Below are 17,837 nucleotides of genomic sequence, written 5' to 3'. Positions count from 1 at the left end.
CTCCCTCCCTCCCTCTCTCTCTGGAATCAGTCCATGTCTCCCCACAGCTCTCTCTGGACAGAGCGAATCAGCAAACCCGCTATAACCTGAAAGACTCCCTCCTCCTTGCAATCGGGAGCCCAGGCCCCTGACACCCAGGCCTAAAGCAACCTTGCACTATAATTTCACTTTTGTCTAGTGCTTTTCTGCCCTGGGACTCCTGGCCAATAGCTGAGATAACACAGCGGAGAGTGTATTTCCCCGGAAAGCATATACACACACCCTGGGATAAGGAACTCCCTTTGTTCCATAGAAGTGAAGATTCAGTCTCTTGCAGCCCCCTGTCATTGCGATCTATGGTGGTTTTCTCTCTTAAGGAAGCTCCTCTTAAGCCTCAAAGGCTCCCTCTCCCCATCCAGGGCTCCATCATGGTTGTCTATGGCAACCATGCTGTGACTCTCCCCATATCTCTTCCGGAAGGGTCGCTCATTCCGGCTTCCATTTCTTCAGCCTCCAAACGTCAACATCTGCAACTATGACTCCCATTTCAGAGATGGGCAAATGTAGGCTCAAAGACAAGTTGGCCCAAGGTCACCCAGACACAATAAATGCATAGACAGAGCCCCTTCCTCAGGAAACCTCTGAAATCAAGAAGGGACATTGATTTCACCCAAGGGACGTTTATTCATAAGCAACGATGGAGGATCCATGATGCCCACTGTTAGAACACAGGAGTCCCAGTCTGTGCTCCCCAGGAACCGGAATGAAACACAGATAAACAGACATCTGAAGTGCACCATGGCCACCATGGTTGGCCTCACAGCCACACTAGCCATGAGCAGGAAGGCAGGGGCCACAGCCCTGCAGGTGCTCACTATGACCACCAGATGGCAGTGGTGGGCCATCCTTGGAGCCCCCTAGGTCATCTTGGTGGTTTCTTCCATAAATGGGTGGTAGGTAGGTCCTAGCCAGTGAAACGGCTCGGATGGGGGTGGGGGGGGGGGGGGGGGGGCAGGGGGAGTGCATTATGGGTATTCTCAAGCGCTATGCAGGTAAAAATAGCTACACTGCAAAGAATGGCCAAGGAACACCGGTAGTGTGGCTGGGGGCTCTGCTGCTGATGCCGGTGGGCAGGGCTAGCTCTTCCTCATTGTGTAGCCCTGGATCATGCTATTGAAATAAGCTGAAGTGTTGCGTTCCGGGTAGAAAAGGATCATGTAACACTTGGGGCCAAAGTACCCCAAGCCGATGGCCAGGAAGTTGAGCACAGTGACCAGGAGGTCCATGATGGTGACCAGCACTCCGTCGTGGACAGACATGAAGGTGCAGAGGGAGATGGAGGAGGTAAAGGAGAAGGTCATGCTGAGGGTGATGAACTTGGCTTCGTTGTAGTTGGTGGGCAGTTCCTTGCCCACGTAAGCGAAGCTGAAACCCAGCACGGACAGCAGCAAGTCCATGCTGGTGTTGAAAAGTAGCCCGTTGCGGTAGTTAGGGTGGCAGGAGAGGATCATGATGTTGGGGTCATCAGGGTCCGTCCGGCCAATGGGGTTGATGGTGGTGGCCAGCATGTTGCCCGCCACCAGGGCCACCTTGACGGCCGTGATGAAGGCCACGAAAACGTAGGGCCCGTGGTAACGCATCCAGAAACCGTAGGCGCTTGGCAGGCGTCTGGCCATCTTGAAGATGCACACAATCTGGAAGGAGCGCACCGTGATGCAGGAGAGGCAGACGGAGAAGCAGACGGTGAAGAAAGCCTGACGGCAGAAACACGAGAAGACCGTGGGGGGCCCCACATACACGGGCACCATCCCAAAGGCCAGCAGCAGGGGCACCAGCATCAGGAAGCACATGGGGCCACCCGCTGAGCGCACCATGGGCGTCTGGAAATGTCTCCAGAAGATGAGTAGAATGGCCAGCGTACTGAAGAAGCCCAGGGCGGCCAGGATGGTCACCACGATGGTGGGCACTTCGTGCCACTCCAGGTAGGCCAGCCGCCGCTTGAAGCAAGTGATGTCATTCTTGTAGGACCACATGGAACCCGGGCAGGACAGACAGTTAAACTCATCTACAAGAGCCCACAGCAACTCCTGTCAGTGGGACCCCACACGCGAACACCCCCCCCCTCGTGTTCTCTGGGCCTGGGCACTGAGGCAGAGAGGCTAAAGGAACTCTTCCCACCGTGATTGAGCAAAGCTTCCTTGTCACCTCATCTCACAGACAAATGGGTCCCAGCTCTGTTATGTCATTTTTTTCAAAGTCACAAAGCTGGTAAGTTACCAGATCAGGGTTCAAACTCCTTGCTCAGAACCCACCAACTTCAAGGCCTCTGCTAAGATATTCTCTAGGGGACGAGACCTGTAACCACATCTTTGGCGGGGGGGGGGTGTATATATGTGTTTACATGGTGTATGTGTGTGTATGCATGTGTGTGTGCATGTGTGTGTACATGGGTGTACAGCCCAGAGGACAATATCAGTATTGTTCTTCAAATGCCTTCCTCCCTCCCTCCCTCCCTTCCTTCCTTCTTTCCTTCCTTCCTTCCTTCCTTCCTTCCTTCCTTCCTTCCTTCCTTCCTTCCTTATTGAGACTAGCTCTCTTGCTTGCCTGGAACTTGGTAAGTAACCTGGCAGGCCAGTGAGCCCTAGGAAGCCATGTGACTCACCCTCCTGACATTGGTTCTAAGCGCATGCCACCCTGCTTGGCTCTATTTCACCTGACTTCTGGGGATCAAACCCATGTCCTCATGTTTGCAAGGTAAGCTCTTTACCAACCATGTCTCCCCAACCCCACAGAGAGCACTGAGGGTCAGATACTGTGGTAGGTACAGAGATAGAGAGCCCCAGAGACCAGGAAAGGCTGGCCCTTATCTACAGACAGCTGGGACAGACAGGCCGGCAAAAGCCTTCCACACACTTGATGAGCACTTAGCTGGGGCCCCTACTTGCTGCCCAGCACACAGCAAGTGTTTTTATTCAGAGGTGAAATCACCAATTAATTTTTAATCCATGAGGTCGTGCAAAAGCTTTTCACTCAACCCTGAACTGTGTTAAGCACTAATGTGAGTTGAAACACTGGAGTCAGTGGTCTAGAAAGAAAATGGCTTTCAAACCAAGAATCCAGTCAATGGGGACTGGAGAGACGGCTCCGTGGGTGACGTGCTTGGCACACGGTGTAGGGACTGCTCCTGAAGTTACCACACAGAAACCTATACTGGGGATTTCGCTTCACGGGAAGCCACAAGAGGCACCAGGCCTTTGGATACTTGCATCCCCTGGGAAGACCCCAGAGACCCTGGCAAAGTGAAGGGACCTCTGAAAACTCCAGGACAGGGTGGGGACACTGAGCCATGAACAGAGGACCCGGGGTCTGCTAATGAAGGGCGGAGCGGGGTGGGATCCATACCTACTGAGCGGTTGAGGTAGGTGCCCGGCGGACAGTCCACGCACTCAAAGCAGCACGGGTGGAGGCCCACAGGCTTTTTCATCTGCCCAGACTTGCAGCTCTTGGAACACATGGATACAGGGACCTGGGGGGAGCAAGGCGAGAGACTCTGAGCCTCCTTTCCTACCCTCTGGGAGGCCCCTGATCTCTCCCACACCCATCAGGAGAGGCTAACCTGGCCCTGTCTGAACTGCTGTTAGAACTGGGTCTCTGCAGGACTTTCTCGGTTTTGCCTGTGGCCTAACCCAATCCACCATCCTCTCGCAAAGGCACCCAAGGGTGAAAAAGAGACTTCCTGAAGATGCTGACAAGATAGAGCACAACCCCTCTGAGTTCTGGCAGCCATTTTATCACAAAGAGGACACCGTGGCCAAAGAAAAACCTGAGCTCGGTGGAGGAAGGTCGAACGCTAGCGAGAGATTCCCGGATCCATCCTTACTTGAACCGTCACCGTTTATTTTGTTACCATGTTTCTCTGTCACTACAGCTAAGACTCCCAGTTGGCTTGACCTTCTGAAGAGCAGGGGTCCTAGATGAGCTTGAACCCAAGGGCAGTGCCTGTGCCTACTGTCTCTACTGCAGGGGAGCCCAGCACACAAAGGTTGCCAAGCGTGGGATGAAAGGAGGCGCTATACACAGAGGAGACATTAGGCCTGAGCGTGAGGAGGGTATAGTGTCTGAGCCTGGTGAGGGGGCCACGTGTGGGTAAGACCATGGTAGAGGCAGGAGACAGGGAAGGCTGTAGGCAGCCACAGGTGTGGGTGAGCAGCCATTAGAACCTATGACATCATTTCTGTGACCAAGGAGAATGACCTCTTATGGGCACACGTAAGGAGGGGCCTAAGGCTCAGACCCAGGAGCCACAAAAGGATCCCTCAACACCAGAGCCCATCTCTTTTTGCCTCTCTCAAGTCTGAGGTCTCTACTTTCTTATTCCCCTCTACATACACACACACATGTCTTCCTTGTACCTGGCCATCAGATCACATATCTAGATAACTTGTCACCTCCCTAGCACTCCACTGAGAAGTTTGAGTGGCTCACAAGTAAGCATCCATGGGCTAAGATACCTCAGCTTGTAAAGGCGTCTGCAGACAAGCCTGACAGCCCGAGTTCAATCCCCAGAGCCTGTATAAAGGTGGGAGGAGAGAAGTGACTGCACAAAGTTGTTCTTTAACCCCCATGTGTGCCCCACGGCATGCATGCTCACACACACACACACACACACACACACACACATGCATGTGTGCACATACACACACACACGTATGCATGCACATCATCATCATCATCAATTTAAAGGAATTAAACATCCAATCCACTCCTGGGCTTCCTGTGCCTTATGGGGACTTCTCTGCCAAGAAGATGAGCATGCACTATATAGGTGCACAGCCCTTAGCACAGATACACATCTGTCTATGGCCCAGCACACACTGCCAGGTCTCTCCCACCTCTGAACTCACAGTCTCTTACCAGCTCCTGAGTAGCCAGATCAGGCCTGCCTTGCACCCCTGAGACCTCACAGTGGCTTTCATTCATTCATATGTGGATGGTGGCTCTGGAGAAATAGCTCCATTGGTAGTGTGTCTTCCACAGAAGCTTGAGGCCCCAAATTCCATCTCCAGAACCCAGGTCAAGAGACAGGTGTTCATGCTTGTCAATGCCGGGGCTGGGTTGCTGGAGACCACAGGACTCATGAGGCCTGCTGCCCAGCCAGCCTCGCTAAATTGGAAGATCCTAGGTCCCAGTCTGAGACCCTGTCTTTTAAAAAAAGCCAGGCAGCTGCAGAGGTTAATCTCTGGCCTCCACATGTACATACACATACATTCACCTGCACACACACACACACACACACACACTTATGCACACCTGCACACACACAGAAACCTGGAGCACAAACAGATGCCAGACGCCTGGGTATGGCAGCGAAAGTCAGCAGTGCAGAGCCCTGCCAGAGTGAAACCAGTATCTTCATGAATGTGATGGTCAGCTATAAGCACCATGTAGGATGGTAGTGCTACAGAGGGGAGCTTCACTGGGGATGGCTGGCTTCCAGCTTGGCCAGGGAGAGCCTGGAGTCCCCACAGTGAGAAGACAGAAGAGCAAACTGTCTTAGAGAACTGGGCCATGGGGCTCAGCACAGCCCCCAAAGCTGCAGTCGGGTGCATATGCATAGGTAGAGCGTTCTAATTTAAAAGTACTTGCATAAACACATATGCCCCTAACAAGAGAGACTAAAATACATAAAGCAAGAAAGAGTGAACAGAAAATAGAGAATGTGTAGTATTCAATAATAATGGTTGGAAATGTCAACACCATGTTTTCAATGACTACATAGAAATAAACAGAGGACCCACAAAGAAGTGGAAAACTTGACCAATACCATAAAACAACATGCTCTAACACGCTCTAACAGGACACTCTAACAGGATGCTCTGATCTGTAGCAGCAGAGCACAGCATCTTACTGACCAAGTGCACGTGAGCATCCCCAGGACAGATCGATGCTAGGCTGCGGTGCAAGCTTTGAGCAAATTAAAAGGATCAAAATCATGGTGGTCATGTTCTCCCAACACAGAAAAACCAACCTAGGTAAATAACAGAAGTGGTGGCTGGAGAGACTGCTCAAGGGTTAAAAGCCCTGGCTGCTCTTGCAGAAGGTCCATCCTGGGCTATGTAAGAAACCCAAAGAAGAGAACTGGAGATGTAACTCAGTTGTCAGAGTGATTGCCCAGCACACAGGAAGCCCTGGGTTTGAGCCCATCACTCCATAACCTTAGGAAGTCCAGGCAGGAGGATCGGGCAGTCAGTTGTACGCTCAGTTATATAAAGTATTCGAGACCAGCTTGGGTTAGAGACTCTGTCAACAGGAAGAGAGGAGGAAGGAGGGAAGGCAAGGAGGAAGGGGAGGAGGGGAAGGAAATGAAGAAGGAAGGAGGGGAGAGGTAAAGAGGCGGGAAGAGAAGAACACAGCCAGCTGGTGGTGGAGAGCTTGCTTAGCATGTAGAAGACCCTGGGCTTGATTCCCATCACCACAGAGCACACAAACAAAGAAATAATGAGGACCCTAAAGTCACCGGTGTTCACTAGACCGTAAGAACAGAGATCTCAGGGTCACAGTGATGGGATTCCAGTCCCCACTGGGGAGACATATCCATGGCAAACCAGCTGGTTCCTCTGAGGTTTTCCCACCAGTGAACGCAAGGGTCACAGGAAGGAGTTTCAGGTCTCACAAGAAACTGGATGGGGCATGCAGGGTAGACTGCTGGCCTCCCCAGGGCAGCCCTACTACACCTCTGTCTTGGAGATGTTTACCATCAGGCATCCAGGGCTGGGGACCTTAGGATTGGAGGTTACCATCATGCCAGGGAGTCACCCAGAGCAGCCACATGCATGCTTGAGAAGGAGGGTGACTCCAGAGTGGCGCTCACTGCCTGTCACTGCCCACCAAATACCCCCTTGGCACAAACAGGGTTGCCTAATATCCTAAAGGCTCTGTGGCCCTCCAGATTCGTGCAGGATAATCTCTCTCATGCAGCCATCCCTGGCTAGCCTCGCCTCAGCTAGCAGGCCGCGCCTTTCACTCTCTGCCACGGGGCTGTGGTGTAAGATGTCAGCCAGGAGCTTTGAGACACCCAGCCACATGGGACCTGGAAACCCAAGGGCTTAGCACTCCAGAGCCACCTGTGGCCACCGGGGGATGGGATCCAGACAACCCATGCTGCCCGTCTCTCCCTTGAGACACAGCTCTGTGGCAGATCCTTAGAAGGTAACAGGAAGGTGGTGCTACTGTGGGTTGCAGCAGTGTCTGGCTCGAGGACATTCCCTTGCACTGGCTTTTCCTTTCCCCTGCTGCATGCCTTCCCATCCCGTCTCCCAGTCTTGGTACTTGGAGGCATGTCTGTAATGTATCACATGTGACCCTTGCCTCAGGCTCTGCATTTCAATGGGACATAGACTGAGTAAGACCTCGTATGTCCCAATGCCTATGTCCTAAGTATACGACCTGACTCCATTGCATATATACTTAGAGAAAAGAAGGGTCCTTCATCCGAGAGAACCTGTGTTCTTACACAGAGGGGACACGTGGATACCAACAAGACCACAGAGAGATATCAGGTGACGGAAGCAAAGATCAGAGTGGAGCTTTCACAAGCCAAGGAAAGCCAGGGAGTGCCATACAGCAGGAAAGAGGCCAAGCAGGTTCCTGGCCTCTGCAGGGACCGGCCTCACCTCTCCCTCGGCTTCTGCCTGCAGCAGCTGCAACAAAGAACGTCTGTGGTTCGAGCTCAAGAAAACAGAAAGACGTCAACCTGATTCACTTCACAGACTCAACAGTGGTGACTGGCTGGAAGGCTGTGTAGAGAAAGCCTCTTCCATAGGCAAGCTGTGTGGCATTGAGGAGATTAACCAACCTCTCTGTGCCTTCAGTGTTCTAGCCTATGCAACGGGGAGAGCAGTAGCCTCGGTCCCTGTGACAGGTAAACCCTATTGACTTAATGAAACTTAGGATCTGCACCTCTAGATATGTCTGAGAGGATGTCTCTGGAAAATTTTAGCAGAGGGAAGGTCCACTTTGGATATGAGTGGCCTCATCCCATGGGCCTGAATAAAATGGAGACAGCATCCGTCTCTCTTTGCTTCCTGTCTGTGGATGCAATGGGGTCTGCCACCTTAGGCTCCTGAGGCCGTGCCCTCCCACCAAGACAGACTGCATCCTGAAACCCTGAGTGGAATACACCCTGTGCCCATGAAGCACTTCTTATCAGTTGTCTGGTGGTAGAAATCAAGCCTAACCCATCACGCCATGCTAATGTGGGAGCCACACGCACTTGAGCGCAGGGCTGTGAGCCAAAGCCCCAGATTCCCCGTCTCCTGGAGCTGGAACACCTTCAACTCCATAGCTCTCAGTTGACAAAGAAGGACATGACCCTAGCTAGACCCTACATCCCAAACGGAGACCCCGACGGCTACTGCTGACGCATCCCTGGAGCCCCTTCTTGACAAGCCCCGAGGCACTGCCCTCCAAGCTGACCGTGTTGTTGGGGGTGTACCAGGACACATTGTTAATGTAGGTCAGCCTCTTTTCGGTGGGAGAGTAGGAGGCGATGCTTTGGAAGGGGTTCTGGCTCAGGTCCCACTGCCACTGGATGATGTCCAGGAGCATCGGCATGTCCCCTTGTTGGTCGAAGAAGAGCTGATTGCCCAGGAGCGTGAAGTTGACACGCCAGATCTCCTTGAGTAGCTGGAGGGGTCAGAAAGAAGGATAGCAGAGCTGGCATCCGATGGGACCCGACATTTGAGAGTCTACCCCGCTCCCCACCCCCAAAACCAGCCTCAACACCTGTCTATTGGGAGCATTGGGGACGTGGAACTGTCAGGTGGTGACCCTGGAACCTGATGTGCCTGGAGCTCAACCTCTCTGGACTTCTGATTTGTTTGTTTGTTTGTTTGTTTGTTTGTTTGTTTCTTTCTTTCTTTCTTTCTTTCTTACTTACTTTCTTTCTTTCTTTTTCCTGTTTTTCGAGACAGGGTTTCTCTGTGTAGCCCTGGTTGTCCTGGAACTCACTCTGTAGACCAGGCTGACCTCAAACTCAGAAATCCACCTGCCTCTGCCTCCCAAGTGCTAGGATTAAAGGGACTTCTAGTTTTTTTTTTAAGATGTATTTATTTATTTGTAAGTATTTATATGTAAGTACACTGTAGCTGTCTTCAGACATTCCAGAAGAGGGAGTCAGATCTCCTTACGGATGGTTGTGAGCCACCATGTAGTTGCTGGGATTTGAACTCCGGACCTTCGGAAGAGCAGTCGGGTGCTCTTACCCGCTGAGCCATCTCACCAGCCCGGACTTCTAGTTTCTTGACAGAAGAAACTTCCAGTTTCTCATCTGCAAAATGGAAGCGATAGGATTCTTCTGGTCTCTGGAGTCACACCAGAAACTTAGAACAGGAGCTGGAGAGATGGCTCAGCAGTTAAGAGCACCAGTTGCTCTTCCAAGGACTTAGGTTCAATTCCCAGCACCCACACGGCACCTCACAACCACCTGTAATCCCAGTTCCAGGGGATCCAATGCCCTCTTCTGGCCTCCACGGGCACTGCACACATGTGGTGCACAGACATTAACACACGGGCAAACACTCATATAAGTAAAACATTAAGATAAAAGAGAAAAATAAACTTAGAACAGTAGCTGGGAATAATGCTTTCTTCCCCTTTCTCCTAGAAGTCACCTGGGGCATCCCCCGGGAGCTCTCTCAACTGCAAACATCAGCTGGCACTGTTCCCCACCCATCATTCCTACTCCCCTGAACCATAGGGTCGGTTCCCAACACCGGTGCCAGCTTGAACATGGCACCCTGGGGCTGAACCGCAGTCCTAGCTCAGTTCCTAGTTGGCTCTGAGACTTTGTGCCCCCTGTGCATCAGCCTCCCTAAGTGTGCAAGATCAACCGTGAGGATGCATCCTCGTGAGCACGTGGATAGCGCCAGAGCACCGCCCTGAGGAATGACATGGGCCACCGGTGTCTCAGCACTAAGGAGCTGGCACGTAGCTGGTAGCCAAATGCCTTTCAAAGAACTGCACCTTTCAAAACATAGGTACTCAGAATGCGGGACTAGGTTCTGGGGCTATGGGGTGGTGATACGTGACCGAAATAGGACAAAGTTGGGCTGCTGTGTGTGTGTGTGTGTGTGTGTGTGTGTGTAGCATATGTACGGGGTGCAGAGAGGGAGTATGCATGCCTGTGCACCCGCACAGAGCCCAGAGGAGAACATCAAGTGTCCTTCTCTCTCACTTCCTATCTTATCCCTGAGACAGAGTCTCTCACTTCATTGGTGGCCATCAATGCCAATGAACCTTCCATCTCCACCTGCCCCAGCGCTGGGATTATAGGCACTCACAGCCAAGTCAGTTTCTGACATGGCGGCTGGGGATTCGAACTCAGACCCTGTGCTTGCTGGGCATCTGGAGATAGGGGACGCCTGTGGCTTCCTGTACCCCTTTGCCCTGTCCCTGTGCACGGCAATGGTGGAGCCAGTCCCTGCGAGTCTGGGCCCTCACCTGCCATGGGTAGACGATTTGCTTGGTGCAGCGGACCTGGTTGCAGCGGAGGAGTCTGTGGAGGGCGTGGGCCACCGCGTAGACGGCCGAGTACACGCTGTAGACCACACGCTCCCCCGAAAGCATGAGAACGTTGTTGAAGGACTCGGTGATGTTCAGGCAGGCGTCGCAGTCCTGGTTACAGGTAGTCCGCAGGTTGGTCTCGTTAGGCATGGGATAACCTGGCTTGTCATGGCGCACTCGGAACTGGCTGAAGCCAGGGATGGACACCCTCTGAATGGTGACACCCAGGAAGGTGCCCGTGTGGCGCAGCTCCGTGAAGTTGTGCAGAACCGGGTCAATAGCCCAGGACTCAGAGGCAATCCACACGAAGCCCGTGAAGTTCCAGCGCAGCACCTCGTGGAAGAAGTTGTGCAGGCTCAGCTCCGGCGAGAACACCACCACGACGCGCGCCGAGGTCCGCCGCAGCTTGTCCAGGATGTTGTCCAGTTGGCTCTGCTCCTCGGGCCTCACGGCCTGGTTGGGTTCTGGTGTGGGCAGAACCTCCTGGAAGGCGATGCAGATGTCGCCAGTGTTGGTCAGACGCTGGCTCAGCAGGTGGCTGTTCTCACGGCCATAATCATCATCACTCACCAGCACCACGATCCAGTTCCACTGGAAGTGAACCATCAGCTGCACCATGGCCTCGATGTGGTGGGTGGCACTGGGCACTGTGCGCAGCATGGCAGGGAAACGCTGCTTGTCCCGCAGCTTGTCAGAAATGGCGCTGTATGTGACCTGTGGGGAATGGGAGGATGTTAGAAGAGGGATTCCATCTGACATCATTACCCTGGGAACACCGACACACCCAGGGCTGTGACTATATCATCATCATCATGGACACCTTAGTACATGTGAGGCCCTACTATGCGCCATACCCTGGCTGGATGACCCGTATCAGTCCCTTATTCACCTAGTGCCTCTGCACCTGTTATGAGTCACACCCTGGCTAGGTGGTAACATCTGTCTCTTCGTGTTGCTTAGCAACCCTGTCTCTTCCCGTTGCTTAGCAACCCTGACTGAGCTCCTCCCTCACATCCTGAGCATGGCTCTCATCTTCCCCCAGCAGCCCAGCCTCACCGGTCAGCCACAGGTCCTCCTTGAAGCCACCCTAGGTTTGTGTGGGGTCACTGGCTGCTCCATCTCTTGCCGTGGCTCCAGCTGTGACCTCATAGCCTCAGTGTACCCCAAAATGAGGCTCCCAGCCTGGATTCCCTCCCACCACACCATCTTCCTTACAAGTCTCATGCAGCCTCTTACACAAACATCATTTCGAGGCCCGCAACCCCAATACCCAACCCTAGGTCTACCCTCCCTCCCGAACCTCAGGCTTGGATTCGGGAATGTCCACCTCTCATCTCAAACTTGACTTTTCCAACCCCAGTCTCCGGTTCTTCTCTGAGTCTACCCACCAGCTTCTCACCTGATAGGTGTTGGAGGCATAAGGACTTTTGTGACCAAAGGTCAGTAGGGAAACTGGGAATATTAATCATGCTGGAGTCTCTCCTCAATGGGGGGAATAAAACACCTGCCTTCCATCCAGAAAGCTGAGAGTGGATATTGTTAATGACCCGGTAACCTTTTTGGTATCTGTGGAGACAGACCTCACCTACCTTTTGCTACACAGGCAGACTTCACCCAAATCCCCCCAGAATGTTTATCCCAGACTCTCCCTCCCTAACTCCCAGTTCACAGAACCCATCTGTGCTGGTTTGAATAGGTGTGGCCCTCATAGACTTGGGTATTAGAATGCTTGGTCCATAGGGAATAGCACTATTAGGAGGTGTGGCCTTTTTTAGAGGAAGTGTGTCACTGTGGGGGCGGACTTTGAAGTCTCTTATGCTCAAGCTATGCCCAGTGTGGCACACAGTCTCCTGCTGCCGCCTGCAGATCAAGATGAGGAGCTCTCAGCTCCTCCACCAGCACCAGGTCTGCCTGCATGCTGCCATGCTTCCCGGCCATGACAACGATAAGGAACTAAACCCCTGAAACTGTAATGAATGAATTAAATGTTTCCCTTTCTAAGAGTTGCTGTAGTTGTGATGTCTCTTCACAGCGACAGAAATCCTAAGATACTGTCCCTAGGGTGGAGAGATGTCACACGCAGTGACGATCTCTATGCCAGCCAAGTCACAGGCCAAACCAGGTTCTAGGCGACCCACCCTCACACTCACACGGACTTTGTAAAGAAGTTTCTACGAAGTGGCACGTTAAGCTCTATTAACTGGCCATCGCCTGGAAACTTTCTCAAATGGCACCATGCTTTAAATACGCTGACGATGAGCCACCTGGCGCTAGGCTCCCTAAGTCTGATGTAAGCTGATGACGTCAACCCGCACCAAGCTTCCATCCTCACTCTTCCAAGATCACTGCCTGCGGGGTCCCCCTCATGATGGGTGACCATCCAGACCCATCAGCGACCCCCACACTCCACCCGAGCCAGCACTCTCCAGGCCCTGGCTCTGCTCCCTGTGCCCGTCAGGGGCCTCTGCTGAATCTTCTTCCTCGAATGCTTTCCTCTCAGGTGCTCGCACACGCACCTCCCCTGTGGTCCACACACCCATCTGATCACCACACTAAAACATCCAATCTCTTAAGCCTGCCTCAGTCTCCACCCACCCATGGCTATTTTTGTTATTGTTTTTTGTTTTGTTTTTGGAGACAGGGTTTCTCTGTGTAGCCTTGGGTGTCCCGAAACTCACTCGGTAGGCCAGGCTGGCCTTGAACTCACAGATTTCCGCCCACCTCTGCCTCTGGAGTGCTGGGATTAAAGGCATGTGTTACCACGCCTGACCTCCCCTGGCAATTTTACCCACAACATTTCTAACAGTCTGGGTCACTCATTCATCCGTATGTATTGTCCGTGTCTTCCCAGATTTGCGCTTGGTTCCCAGCTATTTCTTAGCACCTACAACTATCCCTGGCACACAGTAGATGTTCAGAAAATATCTTTTACATGGATAAAAGGATGCACTCAACCCTGGACCAGACATTGCACATCAAAATGTTAGCACCTATTTTTAGCACCTACTAAGTGTCTGACCCCACTCTGGGTACTTCACGAAGTAAGCGCTGCAGCAGCAATTCCCAATACTTGTGCTGACCTACTGTGTGTCAGTCTGATTTATACTTAATATTCTACACCTGTGCTGGACTGGGCACAACACCCACATGGCTGGTGACAGGTTGATGGCTGTCAGAGCCTCACAGGATGGCTGAGGAGGTACAGGCACTTGCTGTTAAGACTAAGGATGAGTCTAGTCTTCCAAGAGCCCCTTGGTGGAAGGAGAGGACCGACTCCCACAGACCATTCTCTGACCTCCATACACGTGCCATGACATCACGAGTGTCCTCTCTCCCAATACGTGGAAATGTAATCCAAAAAAGAAAATTTAAAGATACCAGGAGTGGCTGTCCATTCCATTAATCCCAGCACTCGGGAGGTAGAGGCAGGAGGATCTCTGTGAGTTCAAAGGGTCAGCCTGGTCTGCGGAATGAGTTCCAGGACAGCCAGGGCTACGCAGAGAGACCCTGTCTCTTGTCCCATTCCCCTATCCCTCGCCAAATTTAAAAGATAATAGCAGACAATCAGCACTGTTGGGATATGTATGTGTGTATGTGCACATGCGTATATGTGTGCATGTGTGTGTGTATGCACACACATGTGTGTATGTGTGTATAGGTTCACATGTCTATACACATATGGAAGCCAGAAGTCACTATTAGGCATCTTCCTCAGTCACTCTCTACCATATTTCTGGAGGTAAGTCCTCTCATTGAGCCTGGAAGTCACCAGTTTGGCAAGACTAGCTGACCAGTGAGCTCAGAGAATCCCCCTGTCTCCACACCCCTCCCCCACTGCTGGTCCAGGTGTTTTATGTGGATGCTGGAGATCCAAATTCAGGTCCCCATGCCTGCACACTTTACCATCTGAGTCATCTCCCCAGGCCCTAGTGAGGCCTCACTCCTTGAGGGCCTACTATGAGTCAGGCCCTGTGCCTGGCAACTGAGCAAGCTAATACCGCCTGCTCTTTAGTCCTCATTCTGGAGAAAGATGCATTTTATGGTAATGACAGCATTGCAGACCACCTACTGTATGTTGAAAACTCTTTTTGGGTTGACTACTTCAACCCACTGTCAGTCCTGGGATGGAGTTTCATCAGCCCACTTTACAGATGGGGAAACGGAGGCTCAGAAGGGTGAAGAGAGTTGTCACAGGCTCCCCAGTAAGTCAGCCAGCCCTAAGCTTGATGTTTGCCCCAGCTCATGTTCCTGCCATGCCTGACAGGGAGGAGGAGCTTCCCAGCCTCGGGATACCTGCCCCTCTGCCCCTCCCTGGTCGCATCTCCCAGGCATCACCTGTGGCACGAGGAAGTAGGAGAGAATGTTGGACACGGTGATGGCAGACTCAGAGTTGTCTGGGCCAATGACGGCCACCACGTGGGGCCTGTACTGGCTGTAGTCTTTGAGGATGGGCAGGAAGTCATCAGCCTGTGACAGGAAGTAGAGTCCAGGCTGGATATTGTTGGAGAGGTAGCAGACATCCACCATCTCGTAGCCGAGCAGCACGCCGGGCAGCAGAGAGCTACAGTTGTTGATCTCCTCCACAGCGAAGCGCATGGCCTGCATGAGGTTGTAGCCCAACACCTTCATGTTGTACCTGCGGGACCACAGACGGTGAGGGGAGTGTCCAGAGGAGGCGGGGCGGGGCGGGGCGGGAGCAGGGCTTAGTTCTGTTCTCTGCTCTGTTCTCCAAATGAGAAAATCTGACAAGGGACACCCTAGAAGGTTCTGGCACTTGCTGTATTCCGGTCACCTCCGTCCCTATGACCACACTGTGATCCCCATGATCCTTACCATTGTCCACAGTGTCCATCGCTGCCATCCCCGCTGTCACCGTCATCTCCTACTATCCCAGCACCATCACCACCACCACCACCACCACTGCATTATCACCAACATCACCACCACCACTGCATTATCACCACCATCACCACCATCACCATTACTGCCCAGACTGCTACCATTGCTAATACCATCACCAGCACCCCTACTGTACCATCTATACAGCTACCACCACCACCACCAAAACACCACCATATAACTATTAACATGGTCACTATCACCACCACCACCACCATCAACACCGCCATCGCCATCGTTAAAATCATTAGAACTAACGCCATAACCATCACTACGGCTACCACCATCACGCCCAGCCATCCTCATCACCACCATCACAGTAACGGCTACCACCACTACCACCATCAGCATCATCCCTACACCCATGGTAACTACCACCGTTACCGCTGCAGTCAGCATTGCTAGTGACATCACTGAGTCTCTGCCATTGTCACTGACAATCATGACAGACATCATCATCATCATCATCATCATCATCATCATCATCACAGGCATCAGAGCACTTAGCACCAGCCTCCCCAGCATCCTCCACAGCATCCTCCTCACTGTATAAGTGGTGAATTCCCAGTCAACCCTTAGTTAGTCCTCTCTCTCTCTCTCTCTCTCTCTCTCTCTCTCTCTCTCTCTCTCTCTCTCTTCCCTATCACCCAGAATGTTCCTCCTCCTGAGCAAAATCAGGGTGACTCAGTCTTTAAGTGGAGCTGTCACCCCCCAAATGGCACACAGAAGGGGAAGGAGGACTCCCCAGGCCCAGAAGCACTCCCTATTTCCCCAGCCACAACCTTGGGGACTGCAAAGCTGCCCTCCAGTATCCAGTTTCAGAGCTCGCTACCCAAATGCCACCTTCTGCCTGGCAAGGCAAAGCCTGAGGTCTAGACAAGGTTTGACATAGTCTTATTGGGGGTGGTGGCTCCCCCATTTGCCCAAGTGGCTGAGGATGGCTTTGATGGTGATTATGTGAGTTTAAACATCCTGTCTTTCCAGGGATGTAACATAGGGACAAACCAGGTCTCCGGGTTGCAAACAACCACTTAAAATTCCAGCAGATTGTGCAAGGGGAGGGGCACTGAGGGCGAACAGGCTGCATCTAGGACTGGGGGGGGGAGGGTTGGCACACAAATCATGCAGTAGGGGCACTGGGAGCTAGCAGACAGGATCAAGGATTGGGGGGTTGGCACAGATCATACATGGGGCACTGGGAGTTAGCAGGCTAGATCTAGGATTGGGGGTGTTACAGATCATGCAGAGGGCACTGGGGCTAGCAGGCTAGATCTAGGATTGGGGGTGGCACAGATCTGCCAGGGAGCACTGGGGCTAGCAGGCTTGCTGGATCTAAGATTGGGAGTGGCACAGATCGTGCAGGGGGCACTGGGGCTAGCAGGCTAGATCTAGGATTGGGGGTTTGGCAATGACTGAAGAGATGCATTCTGGGTACTTTCCAGGGTCCTGACTCTCTGCCCCACCCCTCCACCACCACTTACAACTTCACTGCAAACTCACTCATTGCACTTGGGCACCTGCAGGTAGCTGAGGTGGGAGATGCTCTTCACGTTGGCATGGAGGGTAAAGAGACCACCCAGGAGGTAGTCCCCAGCCAGGTGGAAGTCGGAGTTCTCTACCAGCATGACCGGCTCCGGTAGAGCGTGCAGCAGGAGAAACAGCAAGTGGAGTGTCCTCGCCTGGGGCCCCATGCCAGCCAAGCAACAGCCTTAGATGATGCCCAGCCTCACTGTGGAGCCGCTCACCCCACACTGAGGCATTTGCACAGACATTTACATAGTGACGATCCTGCCCGGGGACGGGCGGACATCCTTAAGGGCTAAGGGCGAGGAACAGAGACTGGAGCAGGATATATTTGTGGGGCCCAGTGGGGCCTGCATGGCTTGGGAGAACACAGCGTCTTTATGACGTGGCTGCACCCAGCCTTCTGTCTGAGCTCATACCTGTGTGGCCATCGGCTGTGAAGGTGGCAGTCAGCCGTGGTGGACATGCAAAGCGCATAAGGAAGGCAGAGAAGACAGCCATGGTCGCAGCGAGCCAAGCCTCGTCCATTCCTTTGGTGTCTCCCTTGGCATACACCCGGTATGCAGCCCAGAGCTGCCACCACCTATCCAATGGGTAGAGGAGACTGGGGTATCCCAAGCTCCTTTCCCAACCGTCTTCCTCGATGTGCCCTCATGATCCTATACCCTCTTGTATGTCTTCAGTCTGGTCTCCTCCCCTCCCCTCCTCCTGCACACTTTGGGCTCTGAGCTGCCTTAGGATGCAGAGGGGTGAACCCCCTCACAGCAGAGCCTGTAAGCAAGTCTAGCGTTGATCAGACACTGGGCAGAGTATTGGGGAGGTCTGCCCTGGTTCCCCACGGGCTCAGTCTCCACTTGAGCCTCATGGGATCT

General features: G+C 52.9%; 1 protein-coding gene across 2 annotated transcripts; it reads right to left on the bottom strand.

Annotated features, from left to right (window-relative positions):
- Nucleotides 1–643: 643 nt before the first annotated feature.
- On the bottom strand, nt 644–17,163 carry Tas1r2 (taste 1 receptor member 2). 2 transcript variants are annotated; one of them, XM_021200961.1, is made up of 7 exons: nt 16,942–17,146; nt 14,878–15,178; nt 11,113–11,256; nt 10,480–11,025; nt 8,455–8,664; nt 3,382–3,505; nt 1,061–2,044 (listed from the first exon to the last, which is right to left on the bottom strand). In XM_021200961.1, the coding sequence occupies exons 1-7, from the start codon at nt 17,130–17,132 to the stop codon at nt 1,116–1,118; spliced, it is 2,445 nt and encodes an 814-aa protein (XP_021056620.1). In that variant the 5' UTR covers nt 17,133–17,146; the 3' UTR covers nt 1,061–1,115. The 2 variants fall into 2 exon arrangements, with proteins under 2 accessions (XP_021056619.1, XP_021056620.1); XM_021200960.1 differs by having other exon boundaries at nt 644–2,044; nt 10,480–11,256; nt 16,942–17,163.
- Nucleotides 17,164–17,837: the final 674 nt, after the last annotated feature.

The sequence above is a fragment of the Mus pahari genome, chromosome 6, assembly GCF_900095145.1.
Source record: "Mus pahari chromosome 6, PAHARI_EIJ_v1.1, whole genome shotgun sequence".
NCBI lineage: Eukaryota > Metazoa > Chordata > Mammalia > Rodentia > Muridae > Mus > Mus pahari.
The sequence above is the reverse complement of the archived record's forward strand: the minus strand, read 5'-3'. Positions and strand labels throughout refer to the sequence as shown.

Excerpts from the sequence above, each read along its gene's own strand:
- Tas1r2 (XM_021200960.1), bottom strand. The coding sequence starts at position 17,132 with ATGGGGCCCCAGGCGAGGACACTCCACTTGCTGTTTCTCCTGCTGCAC. Across the intron at positions 11,257-14,877 it reads CCTACTTCCTCGTGCCACAG|GTCACATACAGCGCCATTTC; the intron begins GTGATGCCTGGG and ends CATTCCCCACAG. Across the intron at positions 8,665-10,479 it reads AAATCGTCTACCCATGGCAG|CTACTCAAGGAGATCTGGCG; the intron begins GTGAGGGCCCAG and ends TGACCCCTCCAG.